General features: G+C 46.5%; 1 protein-coding gene and 1 long non-coding RNA gene across 2 annotated transcripts in view; both read left to right on the top strand.

Annotated features, from left to right (window-relative positions):
* The window catches only part of LOC143286532 (uncharacterized), a 5,522-nt gene extending 1,454 nt beyond the window's left edge, over positions 1-4,068 (top strand). The window contains exons 3-4 of the long non-coding RNA XR_013055825.1: positions 2,437-2,502; positions 3,903-4,068. This is a non-coding gene — a long non-coding RNA (uncharacterized LOC143286532). The remainder of the gene's footprint in view (positions 1-2,436; positions 2,503-3,902) is intronic.
* Positions 4,069-4,119: 51 nt separating this feature from the next.
* Positions 4,120-12,204, top strand: LOC143286329 (uncharacterized). The gene is made up of 6 exons (XM_076593871.1): positions 4,120-4,131; positions 5,665-6,082; positions 7,186-7,318; positions 8,039-8,112; positions 9,090-9,395; positions 11,852-12,204. The coding sequence occupies exons 1-6, from the start codon at positions 4,120-4,122 to the stop codon at positions 12,202-12,204; spliced, it is 1,296 nt and encodes a 431-aa protein (XP_076449986.1).
* The last annotated feature ends 1,427 nt before the right edge of the window (positions 12,205-13,631 follow it).

A 13,631-nucleotide genomic window follows, 5' to 3' on the forward strand; every position in this document is an offset into this window, starting at 1 on the left:
CTCCCCCTCTCTCTCTCTCTTGGTTATATTATCAATATATCCTTACTAAATATTGTTGTTCATTGTGCTCAAGGTTTTGTTTAATAGGTGTGTGTGTGTGTGTGTGTGTGTGTGTGTGTGTGTGTGTGTGTGTGTGTGTGTGTGTGTGTGTGTGTGTGTGTGTGTGTGTGTGTGTGTGTGTGTGTGTGTGTGTGTGTTTGTATGTGTGTGGTGGAGAAAAAAAATGGCACAGAGAATTACGAAGTTTACGCAAAAGCAATTCAAGAGAAATATGGAATAGAATTAAAAAGAAAAAGAAAACATCATGTCCCATAAATTTAGAAGACGTTTCACCATTTCAGCAACCTTAACGTTAATGATAATGAACATATTGACAGTACAACGGCAATGCACAGTATCAATTTAGAGGATAATGACGATATTTTAAATGCATGTATTACTGAAGATGAAATTGCTTCAGCCATCGACTGAAGAAAGGCAAAAGTGCCGGTGAAGACATGATTCGTAATGAATATATCATAAACAGTGTTCCTTTGCTGACAGAAACATATTGTAAATTATTTAACAAGATACTGGACGAAAGTGTTGTACCAGAAAAATGAGTATCCGGCTTGATATTGCCATTGTATAAGGGCAAAGGTGATACACTCCCTCTCTCTGTCTCTGTCTCTGTCCCTCTCTCTCTCTCTCTCAACGACACCCTCTCCCCCCGCGCCCACCCCATTGATAAGGGTTCCCTTGTATTGTGGCCTAAGGCCCATGTACATTTAAACGTTCGAGTTCGAGTACGTCTTCTCTCTCTCTCTCTCTCTCTCTCTCTCTCTCTCTCTCTCTCTCTCTCTCTCTCTCTCTCTTTCCTCTGTATCCGTATGTTATATTGTCTCATAATCTCTCCCCCTCTCTCTCCCTCTCTCTCTCTCTCTCTTCTCTGTATCCGTGTGTGATATTGTCTGTCATAATCTCTCTCTCTCTCTCTCTCTCTCTCTCTCTCTCTCTCTCTCTCTCTCTCTCTCTCTCTCTTCTGTATCCGTGTGGCATATTGTCTATCATAATTCTCTCTCTCCCTCTCTCTCTCTCTCTTTTCCTCTCTCTCTCTCTCTCTCTTTTCTCTGTATCCGTTTTTCATATTGTCTGTCATAATCTCTCTCTCTCTCTCTCTCTCTCTCTCTCTCTCTCTCTCTCTCTCTCTCTCTCTCTCTCTCTCTCTCTCTCCTCACCTGGGACTTCTATACAATCACCATGCCCTCTCTGTGGATACCAAGTGGATGATGAAAAACATTTTCTTTTTCAGTGTGAAATTTATACTACTATGCGAGAAAAATGCATATTCTTTAAAACAGAGATGGCTAAAAGCCATGATGTTGTTACTGTTTTGTCATGTGATAATGAAATCATAATTAGATCTGTCGCTAAATTCATTGCAGAAGCTCAAACAATGAGACAAAGGTACATAAGTCAGAATAGTATTAACAGTATAGAAGAGACTTAATTATAGTTAGTAAAGAAGTTGCTATTTTATTTGGATAAAACAGAAAATATAACATTGCATAATTGAGTGTATTGTTGAGGCAGTATGTATTGGTTTGATGTATTTTTGAAGGGATGGTCGAGTCAGTCTCCATTCATTTTGGTATTTTATTATCATTACATTGTTGTTTTTCTTTAGTTCCGTTTCGTTGAGTTTTTGTCAGGATGTGACTTAAGTGTTTCCAAGTATTGCATATTTTCTTGGTTTAAACTGACTGAAGGGTTCAGAAAAAAATATAGTGTTCTGTTGTTTTGAAGCTAAAATATATGGATTTATGTTGTTGCCCCCTTGTCAAAAGACCTTTCTTGGCAATGACAATAAATAATTCCAGTGTCCAGTGTCCAGTGTCTCTCTCTCTCCTCTCTCTCTCTCTCTCTCTCTCTCTCTCTCTCTTCTGTATCCGTGTGGCATATTGTCTATCATAATTCTCTCTCTCCCTCTCTCTCTCTCTCTTTTCCTCTCTCTCTCTCTCTTTTCTCTGTATCCGTTTTTCATATTGTCTGTCATAATCTCTCTCTCTCTCTCTCTCTCTCTCTCTCTCTCTCTCTCCTCTCTCTCTCTCTCTCTCTCTCTCTCTCTCTCTCTCTCTCTCTCTCTCCATAGAAGTGTGTAATCAAGGGAAACAATAATATGTAGAAACTGATCGGACGGGTGTCAACAAAAAAGCAACAACAACAACAACAACAAAAAAGATGTATCTTTACGTCAAGTATCATTCATCGATGTTCATGTTGAGATCCAAGTATTCATAAAGCTGTGCTCCAAGTTAGCATTACATCATGAAGGCTTTTCTTAATGCTGATATGTATATATATATATATACAAGCATTAACTACCGTGAAAATAAGGACTTATTTCTGTTGTGCTTCCAGTGGTATAGTCAGTCATTTCCTTCTGTTTCTCGCCAGAAACCTGTGACTTTTCCAACGGCATCACAGACTGCTCATGGATATACTCTGGTGACTGGAGTTTTGGTGAGTGGGAAAAACAAAAGTTTTCGAGAAGTTTGACAGAGTGCTAATCTTCGAGGTTTTTTGTTGCTGTTTGTTTTTGTTTTGTTTTTGTTTTTTTGTGTTTTTTTTGGGGGGGGTGTTTTGTTGTTGTTGTTGTTGTTTTTGCTTTGTTTTGTTGTTGTTGTTGTTGTTGTTGTTTTCTTTTTTTTCTTTTTTTTTTTTTTTTTTTGGTTTTGTTTTTTGTTTTTGATTACTTATGTTATTCCTATATGACAACTGATTTCGCATAAAACGAGCTTTCAGTCATCTCTCTCTCTCTCTCTCTCTCTCTCTCTCTCTCTCTCTCTCTCTCTCTCTCTCTCTCTCTCTCTCTCTCTCTCTCTCGATATATATATATATATATATATATATATATGCGTGTGTGTGTGTGTGTGTGTGTGTGTGTGTGTGTGTGTGTGTGTGTGTGTGTGTGTGTGTTTGCCAATTGTCAGCTTCGTGTTGTAAAACACAATAAAAGGTTTTGCCATTACCAGAACTATGCTTTTATCCAGTATCTTTTTTCTCCCCGTGCAAAAGTTGGTAGACTGTCAAGTCAGGGGCGGTTTTCAGTATCATATAAAATGACATAGTGCATGTAACCATACATGAATCAAGGCCTCTGTGTGTGTGTGGTGTGGGGGTGGTGGGGGTGGAGGTCTGTGTGTGTGTATTGTGTGTGTGTGTGTGTGTGTGTGTGTGTGTGTGGGGTGTGTGAGAAATAATCATGTGCAATATTGTGAATAAACAGGGGAACACGTGATATGCAGCCTAATGAGTAGTAGTAGTAGTAGTAGCAGTAGTAGTAATAGTAGTAGTAGCACTAGCAACAGCAGAAAAAGAAGAAGAAGAAGGTAACAACTAAAACAAAACTGATCAAGATATGTTGTTGTTGTTTTAATTTGCTACCCTTATAAGGCGCAGCAGCATTATGACGACGTCGGTGATGATAATAACAACAATAATGATAATGTTGATCATCTTAATGGCATTGATGTTGATGATGTTATTGTTGATGGTGATGACGATGATGATGATGATGGTTATGGTAGTGGTGTTGTTGGTGATGGGGATGATGATGATACTGGTGGTGGTGATGGTGGTGGTGGTCGTCGTCGTAGTGGTGATGATGATGATAGTGGTGGTGGTCGTCGTCGTCGTAGTCGTGATGATGATAATGATGATGATGGTGAGGATGGTGAGGAAGAGGAGGAGTAGGAGGAGGATGACGACGACGAAGACGACGACGAGATGAGAAATAACAATAACAACAAGATGTTCATCAATCATACTCACCACGTGTTGATTATAAAACTTTATCATGCAGACAAGTGGCAGTTGAGCTAAACAAATTAAAACATCCATTAATTTCAAATCGATTCCAGATGGCTCTTTCGCTCGGATAGAGAATGGCAACAAATCCGGGCTGCTGATAACGAGGAAAACGTGTACAGTAACGGGCACAGAAAATTGCCTTGCGTTCCAGTACATACTCACCCCTGCCTTTGACTCACGGCTAGCCAATACGATCAATGTATATCAGATTGATGAAAGCGGTAATCATCGTTATCTCTGGACTGTCCGTTCGGGCGGCGATGCTGAATGGCGTTCTGCGTTCATCCCCATTGGACAAGGGAGCAATTTTAAGGTGTGTAATTTGCGGGTGTCCTCTACTCAAAACCTGCCCCCCCCCCCCCTCCAATCCCCCCCAACCAACTCCCCCCCCGCCCCCGTCCCCCCCTCCCCCCCCGGCCCCCCCCCCCCCCCCCCCCCCCCCACACACACACACACGGACAAGACTTGTTGAGAAAGTACACACCAGCACACATATCTTCTGTAGCAATCTAGACACTCCTCTCTCTCTCTCTCTCTCTCTCTCTCTCTCTCTCTGGGTTGGCCGATTGTTTCTGATGGTGAAACGACTACTTCCGTGTTTATATGATATTTCTTTTTGATTGATTGATTGATATTGATACTTATATAGCGTCTGTCCTCGGTCGTCGACCAAGCTCTAAATGCTTTACAAACACGAGTCATTTGAACAACAGGCTCCTACCTGGGTAGAGCCGACGACGGCTGCCACTGGGCGCTCATCATTCGTTTCCTGTATCATTCAATCAGATTTCAGGCACGCACACATGCACACTCAGACAGACATGTAACATGTTACGTGTATGACCATTTTGTTTATTTACCCCGCCATGTAGGCATTCATACTCCGTTTTCGGGGGTATGCATGTTGAGTATGTTCTTGTTTCCATAACCCACCGAACGCTGACATGGATTACAGGATCTTAACGTGCGTATTTGATCTTCTGCGTGCGGATACACACGAAGGGGGTTCAGGCACTAGCAGGTCTGCACATATGTTGACCTGGGAGATCAGAAAAATCTCCACCCTTTACCAACCAGGAGCCGTCACTGAGATTCGAACCCGGCACCCTCAGATTGAAAGTCCAACGCTTTAACCATTCGGCTATTGCGCCCGTTATTTCTTAAACAATATATTTTTCGTTTCGCTATCTTTCTGTCCCTGGTGGCAGCAAGTATCAGGCCTGATGAACACTCCACAATATGAAACAGCTGTCGCTTGCTCAACATCCTAACCTCCCCTTTGGATAAAATATGGATTTGTTGTATTAAAAAACAAACAAACAAACAAAACAAACAAACAAAAAAACAAAGTTGTCAGGACAAACGTATGATATATACACTTCCCTCTCTCTCTCTCTCTCTCTCTCTATATATATATATATATATATATATATATATATATATGTGTGTGTGTGTGTGTGTGTGTGTGTGTGTGTGTGTGTGTGTGTGTGTGTGTGTGTGTGTGTGTGTGTGTGTGTGTGTGTGTGTGTGTGTGTAAAAGTCCATTTAGTTGCTTTGTTTTGTTTTCCAGCTCGACTCGGAAAGATCAGAGGGCTAAATTGAATTCTTTATGAATGAGTTTATTGTGAAAACTGATGTAGATGGACCGCGAGATTGAAACAGATGCAGAAAGACAGACAGACAGACGTCCAAACAGAGGTTCAAAACCACAGACAGAGACAGAGAAATGCTGATGCAGAGACAGACAGACAGGCAGACAGATGGGAAGAAAGAAAGAAAAGATAACAGCTCAGGCATTCTCTTTTTGTCCAGATCAAGATCGCAGGACACGGCTACACTGTCCCCTCGTCCTCTGTGATCGCCATTGACAATCTGCAGTACCAACGACGACCTTGTCCCACCTCCCCTACCCACACACCCACCACCACCACCACCACCACCACTACTACCACCACTCCGACGACTACCACCACTACCACTCCTACCACCACCGACTCGCCCGTCACCACTAATCCTACCACTTCCACCACCACCACCACTCCGACGACTACCACCACTACCACTCCTACCACCACCGACTCGCCCGTCACCACTATTCCTACCACTTCCACCACCACCACCACTCCGACGACTACCACCACTACCACTCCTACCACCACCGACTCGCCCGTCACCACTATTCCTACCACTTCCGCCACCACGGATTCTGTATCAACGATGACCTCTTCAGGTAATGATGTAACAATGATAGTGAGCTGTCCGACAACAGCCGCCAAGAGGGATGTAGAGCTCTGAGAGAGAGGGTGGGTGGGGTGGCGGAGAGAGAGAGAGATATGAAGAGAGACATGGAGAGCGAGAGCGACAGAGAGAGAGAGGGGGGGGGAACAACATGTTCTTTAATCAAACAGAATGATAAGATAGGCAGTTAACATACTTTATTTTTCGTTCAACCCATGGGCATAGTAAGAAGAGAAGAAGACAGCGTGTAGTTATGACCAATGTCTACAATAAGGTGATTCCTGATGTACGTGTAGTGGGTATCAATTTCAGTTTCAGCATCTCAAGGAGGCGTCATGCTACACCACATCTGCTAGGCAGATGCCTGACCAACCCAACGCGCTATTCGGGCCATGACTGTGGGCATATGTCATTTGTGTACCTGGGTGCACAATTCTTCAACAGAATCTTGCCACAGGACAACACTTTTGTTGCCATGGGTTATTTCTTAGTGCGCCAAGTGCGTGCTGCACTCGACACCTCGGTTTATTATCTCATCCGAATGACTAGACGCTCTGTTCGATTTTTCCTGTCACACTTTGAAGAAAGGGGTCCCGGGTTCGAATAACGGTAACGGCGCCTGGTGGGTAAAGGGTGGAGATTTTTCCGATCTCCCAGGTCAACATATGTGCAGACCTGCTAGTGCCTGAACCTCCTTCGTGTGTATACACACGCAGAAGATCAAATACGCACGTTAAAGATCTTGTAACCCATGTCAGCGTTCGGTGGGTTATGGAGACACGAAAATATCCAACATGCATGAACCACGACAGAGTCATCGGCAAGGATGTCACCAATTACCCACGAGAAGAATGTGGCCGAGTGGCTAAGACGCTTATCTGCCAACATAGTATCCGTGAGGGGCTGGGCTCGATTCCCACTTTCGCCCTGCTTCTTTCCGTTACACGACCAACACATCGACTTGCCGATGACTCTGTCGTGGGATCATGATGATGATGATGCCTGATTAGATGTCTGGGTGACGATAAACATCCACAATGGTGACTTGTGTCGTGGGTAATGACGATGAGGTGGTGTCTTTGTCTGATGACACAGATGAGGACGATGGCTGTTGTGGCAATCTTCTTTATCTTGTCATCGGGTTGGCCGCCGCTGTCGCTGCTGTTGTCACCATCGCCAACGGTGTAGTCCTGTGTTACTGCATAAAGCGGAGAAACGTTCAGAGGAGGTACTTTATCATCGTCGTCATCATCATCGTCATCATCAACATCATCATCATCAACATTATCATCATCATCATCATCATCGTCGTCATCATCGTCATCATCATCATCAACATCATCCACAACAACATAACCATGTGTATCAGACTCTTCGCATGCGCGTGTCTGTGTATGTGCGCGCGAATGTACGTCTTGGTGGTGGTGAGGATGGTGGTGGGGGATGGTGAGAATGTGTGTTTCTGTGCGTGCGCGTGCGCGTGAGCGTGTACGTGTGCATGAAACTGAAATGAGCTGAAAGCTCATTTGACTTTTTCCCCATAGAAAATATTCGTCGAATTTATCTGCCAGTTCGTGGAATCATATATACTTTGATTTTTCTCCATGGAAACTATTCGTTCTACATGTCTGTCTGTTTCATTGATTTATTCATACCTTGATTTTTTCCCATGGAAATATTTGATGTATGTGCCTGTCTGTTCATTGAATCATATATACCTTGATTTTTTTCCCTTGGAAAATATTCGTTCTATTTGTCTGTCTGTACATTGATTCAAATAGACATTGATTTGTTCCGTGGAAAATAATCGTCGTATTTGTCTATCTGTTCACTGATTCATATATACCTTGATTTTTTTTTTCCAGTGGAAGATATTCGTTGTGCTTGTCTGTCTATTCGTTGATTCGCACACAGCTTCAGCACTTTCTTGTTGCTATGGTTTCAACAGAATGAGGAACAGCACCGACAACAATCACTACTGCTACATAGTCGCTGATGGGAACAACATCCGTCCACATGGAGGTAAGATTGAAGATTGTCTTCTTTAATTATCTGTTTTGACTCCCCCGAAAACAAAGTATGGCTGCCTATATGGCGGGGCAAAAACGGTCATACACGCTAAAGCCCACTCGAGTACACACCAGTGAACATGGGAGTTGCTGCCCATGACCGAAGAACACGAAGAATGAGAGATGCAGAAAGAGTGAGTGGGGGAGGAGAGAGAGAGACACAGAGAGAGAGGAGAAAGAGACAAGGGGGAGGAGAGGGAGGGGAGAGAGAGAGAGAGAGAGAGAGAGAGAGACCGACAACCAGACAGAGACAGAGACAAACACAGATACAGACAAATAGTAAAGAGTGGTAATTATCTCAATTCACAAGGGACACAACTACAGGTCAATGCAGTTTATGCTACCGATTCAGCTAGCAACGTCAACGCACCCACAGGTAAACAAGAGGTACTTTGGAACAAACCCAGATACTTCCTCAAAAGAAAAGGAACCGCTGGGCTTGTCCTTACACCGATCATTTGACAGACAGACAAACGGAGAGATCGTGAAATTCGCATGATTAATCTTCTTCTTCTTCTGCGTTCGTGGGCTGCAACTCCCACGTTCACTCGTATGCACACGAGTGGGCTTTTACGTGTATGACCGTTTTTACCCCGCCATGTAGGCAGCCATACTCCGTTTTCGGGGGTGTGCATGCTGGGTATTTTGTTGTTTCCATAACCCACCGAACGCTGACATGGATTACAGGATCTTTAACGTGCGTATTTGATCTTCTGCTTGCATATACACACGAAGGGGGTTCAGGCACTAGCAGGTCTGCACATATGTTGACCTGGGAGATCGTAAAAATCTCCACCCTTTACCCACCAGGCGCCATCACCGTGATTCGAACCCGGAACCCTCAGATTGACAGTCCAACGCTTTAACCACTCGGCTATTGCGCCCATCGCATGATTAATGAAATGTCCATCCATAATCACTTGTGTGCAGGCACATCAGCCTTCGCCACTACCACCCGTACCGTCCCCTACCCAACCCGCTGCACCGCCACCACCACAACAAACCCCACTGCCGCCCCGCCCTTCTGTGCTCGGAGACCACGGCCTTGCCTTTCTGCCTTGTCTGGAACCGGAGACGGGGATTATTACAGCACTGTGTACGAGCTCGCTATCCCCACTAACACCTTCGCCACCACCACCACCACCACCACCACTATCTATGCCAACCGCGATCCAACCTACCTCACCCCCTCCCTCACCAATCCCACCACCACCACCACCACCACCAATGCCAACCGCGATCCAACCTACCTCACCCCCACCCTCACCAATCCCACCACCACCACCACCACCACCAGCCCTACCAACCCCAGTCACACCTACATCAACCTCACCCCCAAATCCGCCACCCCAAGGTCTCTGTAACCCCCATTCCACATTCCACCTGGTTAACCCTTCCCTCACCTCCCCACAAACCCCTACCTCTCCTAAACCCCACCTGCCTACCCACCCAACCATCATCAACACTACCGCCACGCCTACCAATCAGTTCCCACCTATCTGAACCTCACCTTCCGCCCTCTCTCCCCACCACCTCTACCATTCCCGATCGCACCTACCTCACCCCCCACCCACCCTCACCACCACCCTCACCACCACCAGTACCACCCTACCACCCTACCACCCCTAACCTACCTCACCCACCACCACCACCACCCTCACCACCACCACCACCACCAGTACCACCCTACCACCCCTAACTACTTCACTCCCCACCCTCACCACCACCACCACCTTTACCACCCTACCACCCCTAACCTACCTCACCACCACCACCACCAGTACCACCCTACCACCCCTAACCTACCTCGCCACCACCCTCACTACCACCAGTACCACCCTACCACCCCTAACCTACCTCACCCCCCACCCTCACCACCACCACCACCACCTTTACCACCCTACCACCCCTAACCTACCTCACTCCCCACCACCACCACCTTTACCACCCTACCACCCCTAACCTACTTCACCACCACCACCACCAGTACCACCCTTCCACCCCTACCTAGCTCACTCCCCACCCTCACCACCACCACCAGTACCACCCTACCACCCCTGACCTACCTCAACCCCACCCTCACCACCACCACCACCAGTACCACCCTACCACCTCTAATCTACCTCACCCCCACCCTCACCACCACCACCAGTACCACCCTACCACCCCTAACCTACCTCACCCCCCACCCTCACCACCACCACCACCACTTTTACCAACCTACCACCCCTAACCTACCTCACCACCACCACCACCAGTACCACCCTACCACCCCTAACCTACCTCACCCCCACCCTCACCACCACCACCACCTTTACCACCCTACCACCCCTAACCTACCTCACTCCCCACCACCACCACCTTTACCACCCTACCACCCCTAACCTACTTCACCACCACCACCACCAGTACCACCCTTCCACCCCTACCTAGCTCACTCCCCACCCTCACCACCACCACCAGTACCACCTTACCACCCCTGACCTACCTCAACCCCACCCTCACCACCACCACCACCAGTACCACCCTACCACCCCTGACCTACCTCAACCCCACCCTCACCACCACCACCACCAGTACCACCCTACCACCTCTAATCTACCTCACCCCCACCCTCACCACCACCACCGCCACCACCACCAGTACCATCCTACCACCTCTAAGCTACCTCACCCCTACCCTACCAACCACCACCCCTACCAGCTCTGATCCCTCTTCCACCATCCCCCACCCCAACCAACAGCAGCAACTGCCCCACTCCCACCCCATCATTTCGTGCCGACATACCAGAACCTGGAGCATCTGCTTCGTCCGGAGCTGAAGACTTGGGGTGATCACATAGACAAGGACTAGAACTCTGTCCTCACCACCAGCACTTCAGCCCCGGCCCCCTTACCCCCTCTACCCCCTCGCCCCCCCCCCCCCCACCCACACACACACACACACACACACACACACCCCGCCCACACTTTCAGCAAGAGCAGGTCGGTCGTTGTCTAGAGTGTCAAGGCAAAACCGGTTCTAGCTCGGACACGTCTCCTCGCCGTAAACCAGATGTTCTGCTTGCTGGGAAACCGCCGTGAACCCACCACGAGGGAAGAAGCCTGCAACACGTCATCCCTCCACCATGGACAAACACCCCAAGAATCCGTCACAGGAACAGTGAGAAAACTTTTTGTACAGCCATCTTGACCCTGTGGCGAACAGCGAGGTTCGTGTCGGACACAAGCAAGAAAACTACAACTCTCGACAGAGAAGCAAGATGGTTCCAGAGGGGAGTAAAGGAGGCAGTCCACATCACCGCCAGGAACTCCACCCTCAACCGTGACCGGGGCCGACACAACCTGCCGTCGGTGCACTCCTCACTCGTCAAGTCACATTGTCGTCAGTACGCTCATGGCGATGCGCACAGCTGCTAATTCTCTACCCAGCAGTTGCGCTGATGAAGCCGGCCGGATCGCCGACGAAAGCTACGCAAGTGAGTAGCTTTCTTTGACTGAGAGATCGGTTTAACTTGGTAACTCTGTTGTTCCATCTTGGACAACCCCAAACAAATAGACACGACAACGACCAGCTGTGTAAAACTTTCTTGACTATTTGGCGAACAGCGAGGTTCATGCCGGACATTCGTTTGAAACCACTGTCGTTCCATGAAGGACGGAAACCCAAATATTGAACTGCCACAACTACAGGACGATTAACTGTGTACAACCATCTTGAATATGTTGCAAACAGCGAGGTCCGCACCAGAACGATGCCTGGCCCTGAAACCACGAACCCAAAGCCTGTGCTTTTCCGTGAGTCAGAACCTGACATCGTCAGCTCCAAACCTCGAACACGTGACAGAAAAGAAGAGAAATACAGCTGTCTGGAATCAATCGTACAGCCGTCAGGAGCTGACAAAATTGGAGAAAGCATGAATGGGGAAGGTAGAGAGGATAAACTGTATCATCGTCTGCATGTTGGCACCTCCGAGAACAGCGAGATCCAGACAGACCGGAAACCGGAAGTGGTCATTGACAGACTCGCATTTTCTACAGACTAATTGCCTTTCCAATTAGATGCAGTGTTTGCCACGTTGCCAGCTCAAATGCGATCATTTAAAGAAGTAGACGTTACTGTGCCTGTTTCTATTATTCAGTGTTGAACGTTTCTGGCCCTTATATTGAGATTTCGCTTTGTTCCTAAACACGCTTGGGAATGCGTCTTTGTTTTGTCTTTTTTTTTTTTTTTTTTTTTGTGAAAGATTAACAGAATCCGTTTTAACCCCTTTCTCCCAAGTTTGACTGGAAAAATCAAACTGAGCGTCTAGTCATTCGGATGAGACGATAAACCGAGGTCCCTTGGGCAGCACGCACTTGGCGCACTAAAAAAAAGAACCCACGGCAACAAATAGTGTAGTTAAGCGTACAGTTGGGTAGCTTAACTCACTCAGTACGGCCAGTCCTCTCTTCTCCTCTACACAGACCCCTCGGATGTCCAGTGGGTGTCTGAATGACCCAACCTTTAGCTTCCGTCGTCAGAACTGTGGTATTTTTTTGTCAACATTCACCTCTTCAGTATAAGAGCGTTCCGCTTGCAATATTTTGATGATGGTAATTGGGATGAAACGCTGTTAACGTCGTCTCTTTCGCCGTTCGTATGGAGAGAGTTAACGTAATATAAACGTAGCATAGTGTAATGTAATACAGTGTAGCGCCGGTGTCACAGCGTAATGTTGAGAAGTGGGGTGTGGTGTAGTGTAGTGTAGTGTAGTGTGGTGTAGTGTGGTGTAGTGTAGTGTAGTGTAGTGTAGTGTTGTGTAGTGTTGTGTAGTGTAGTGTAGTGTTGTGTAGTGTAGTGTAGTGTAGTGTTGTGTAGTGTAGTGTAGTGTTGTGTTGTGTAGTGTAGTGTTGTGTTGTGTAGTGTTGTGTAGTGTAGTGTAGTGTTGTGTTGTGTAGTGTAGTGTTGTGTAGTGTTGTGTAGTGTAGTGTAGTGTAGTGTTGTGTTGTGTAGTGTAGTGTAGTGTAGTGTTGTGTTGTGTAGTGTAGTGTAGTGTTGTGTTGTGTAGTGTAGTGTAGTGTTGTGTTGTGTAGTGTAGTGTTGTGTTGTGTAGTGTTGTGTAGTGTAGTGTTGTTAGTGTAGTGGTAGTGTAGTGTTGTGTTGTGTAGTGTAGTGTAGTGTAGTGTTGTGTAGTGTAGTGTAGTGTTGTGTAGTGTAGTGTTGTGTAGTGTAGTGTAGTGTTGTGTTGTGTAGTGTGTGTTGTAGTGTAGTGTTGTGTAGTGTAGTGTAGTGTTGTGTTGTGTAGTGTAGTGTAGTGTAGGTGTTGTGTAGTGTAGTGTGTGTAGTGTAGTGTAGTGTTTGTGTAGTGTAGTGTAGTGTTGTGTAGGTAGTGTAGGTGCTTGTGTGGTGTAGTGTAGTGTAGTGTATGTGTTTTGTGTAGTGTAGTGTTGTGTGGTATGTGTGTAGTGTAGTGTGGTGTAGTGTAGTGTA

This window comes from Babylonia areolata, chromosome 10, assembly GCF_041734735.1.
Source record: "Babylonia areolata isolate BAREFJ2019XMU chromosome 10, ASM4173473v1, whole genome shotgun sequence".
Classification (NCBI taxonomy): domain Eukaryota; kingdom Metazoa; phylum Mollusca; class Gastropoda; order Neogastropoda; family Buccinidae; genus Babylonia; species Babylonia areolata.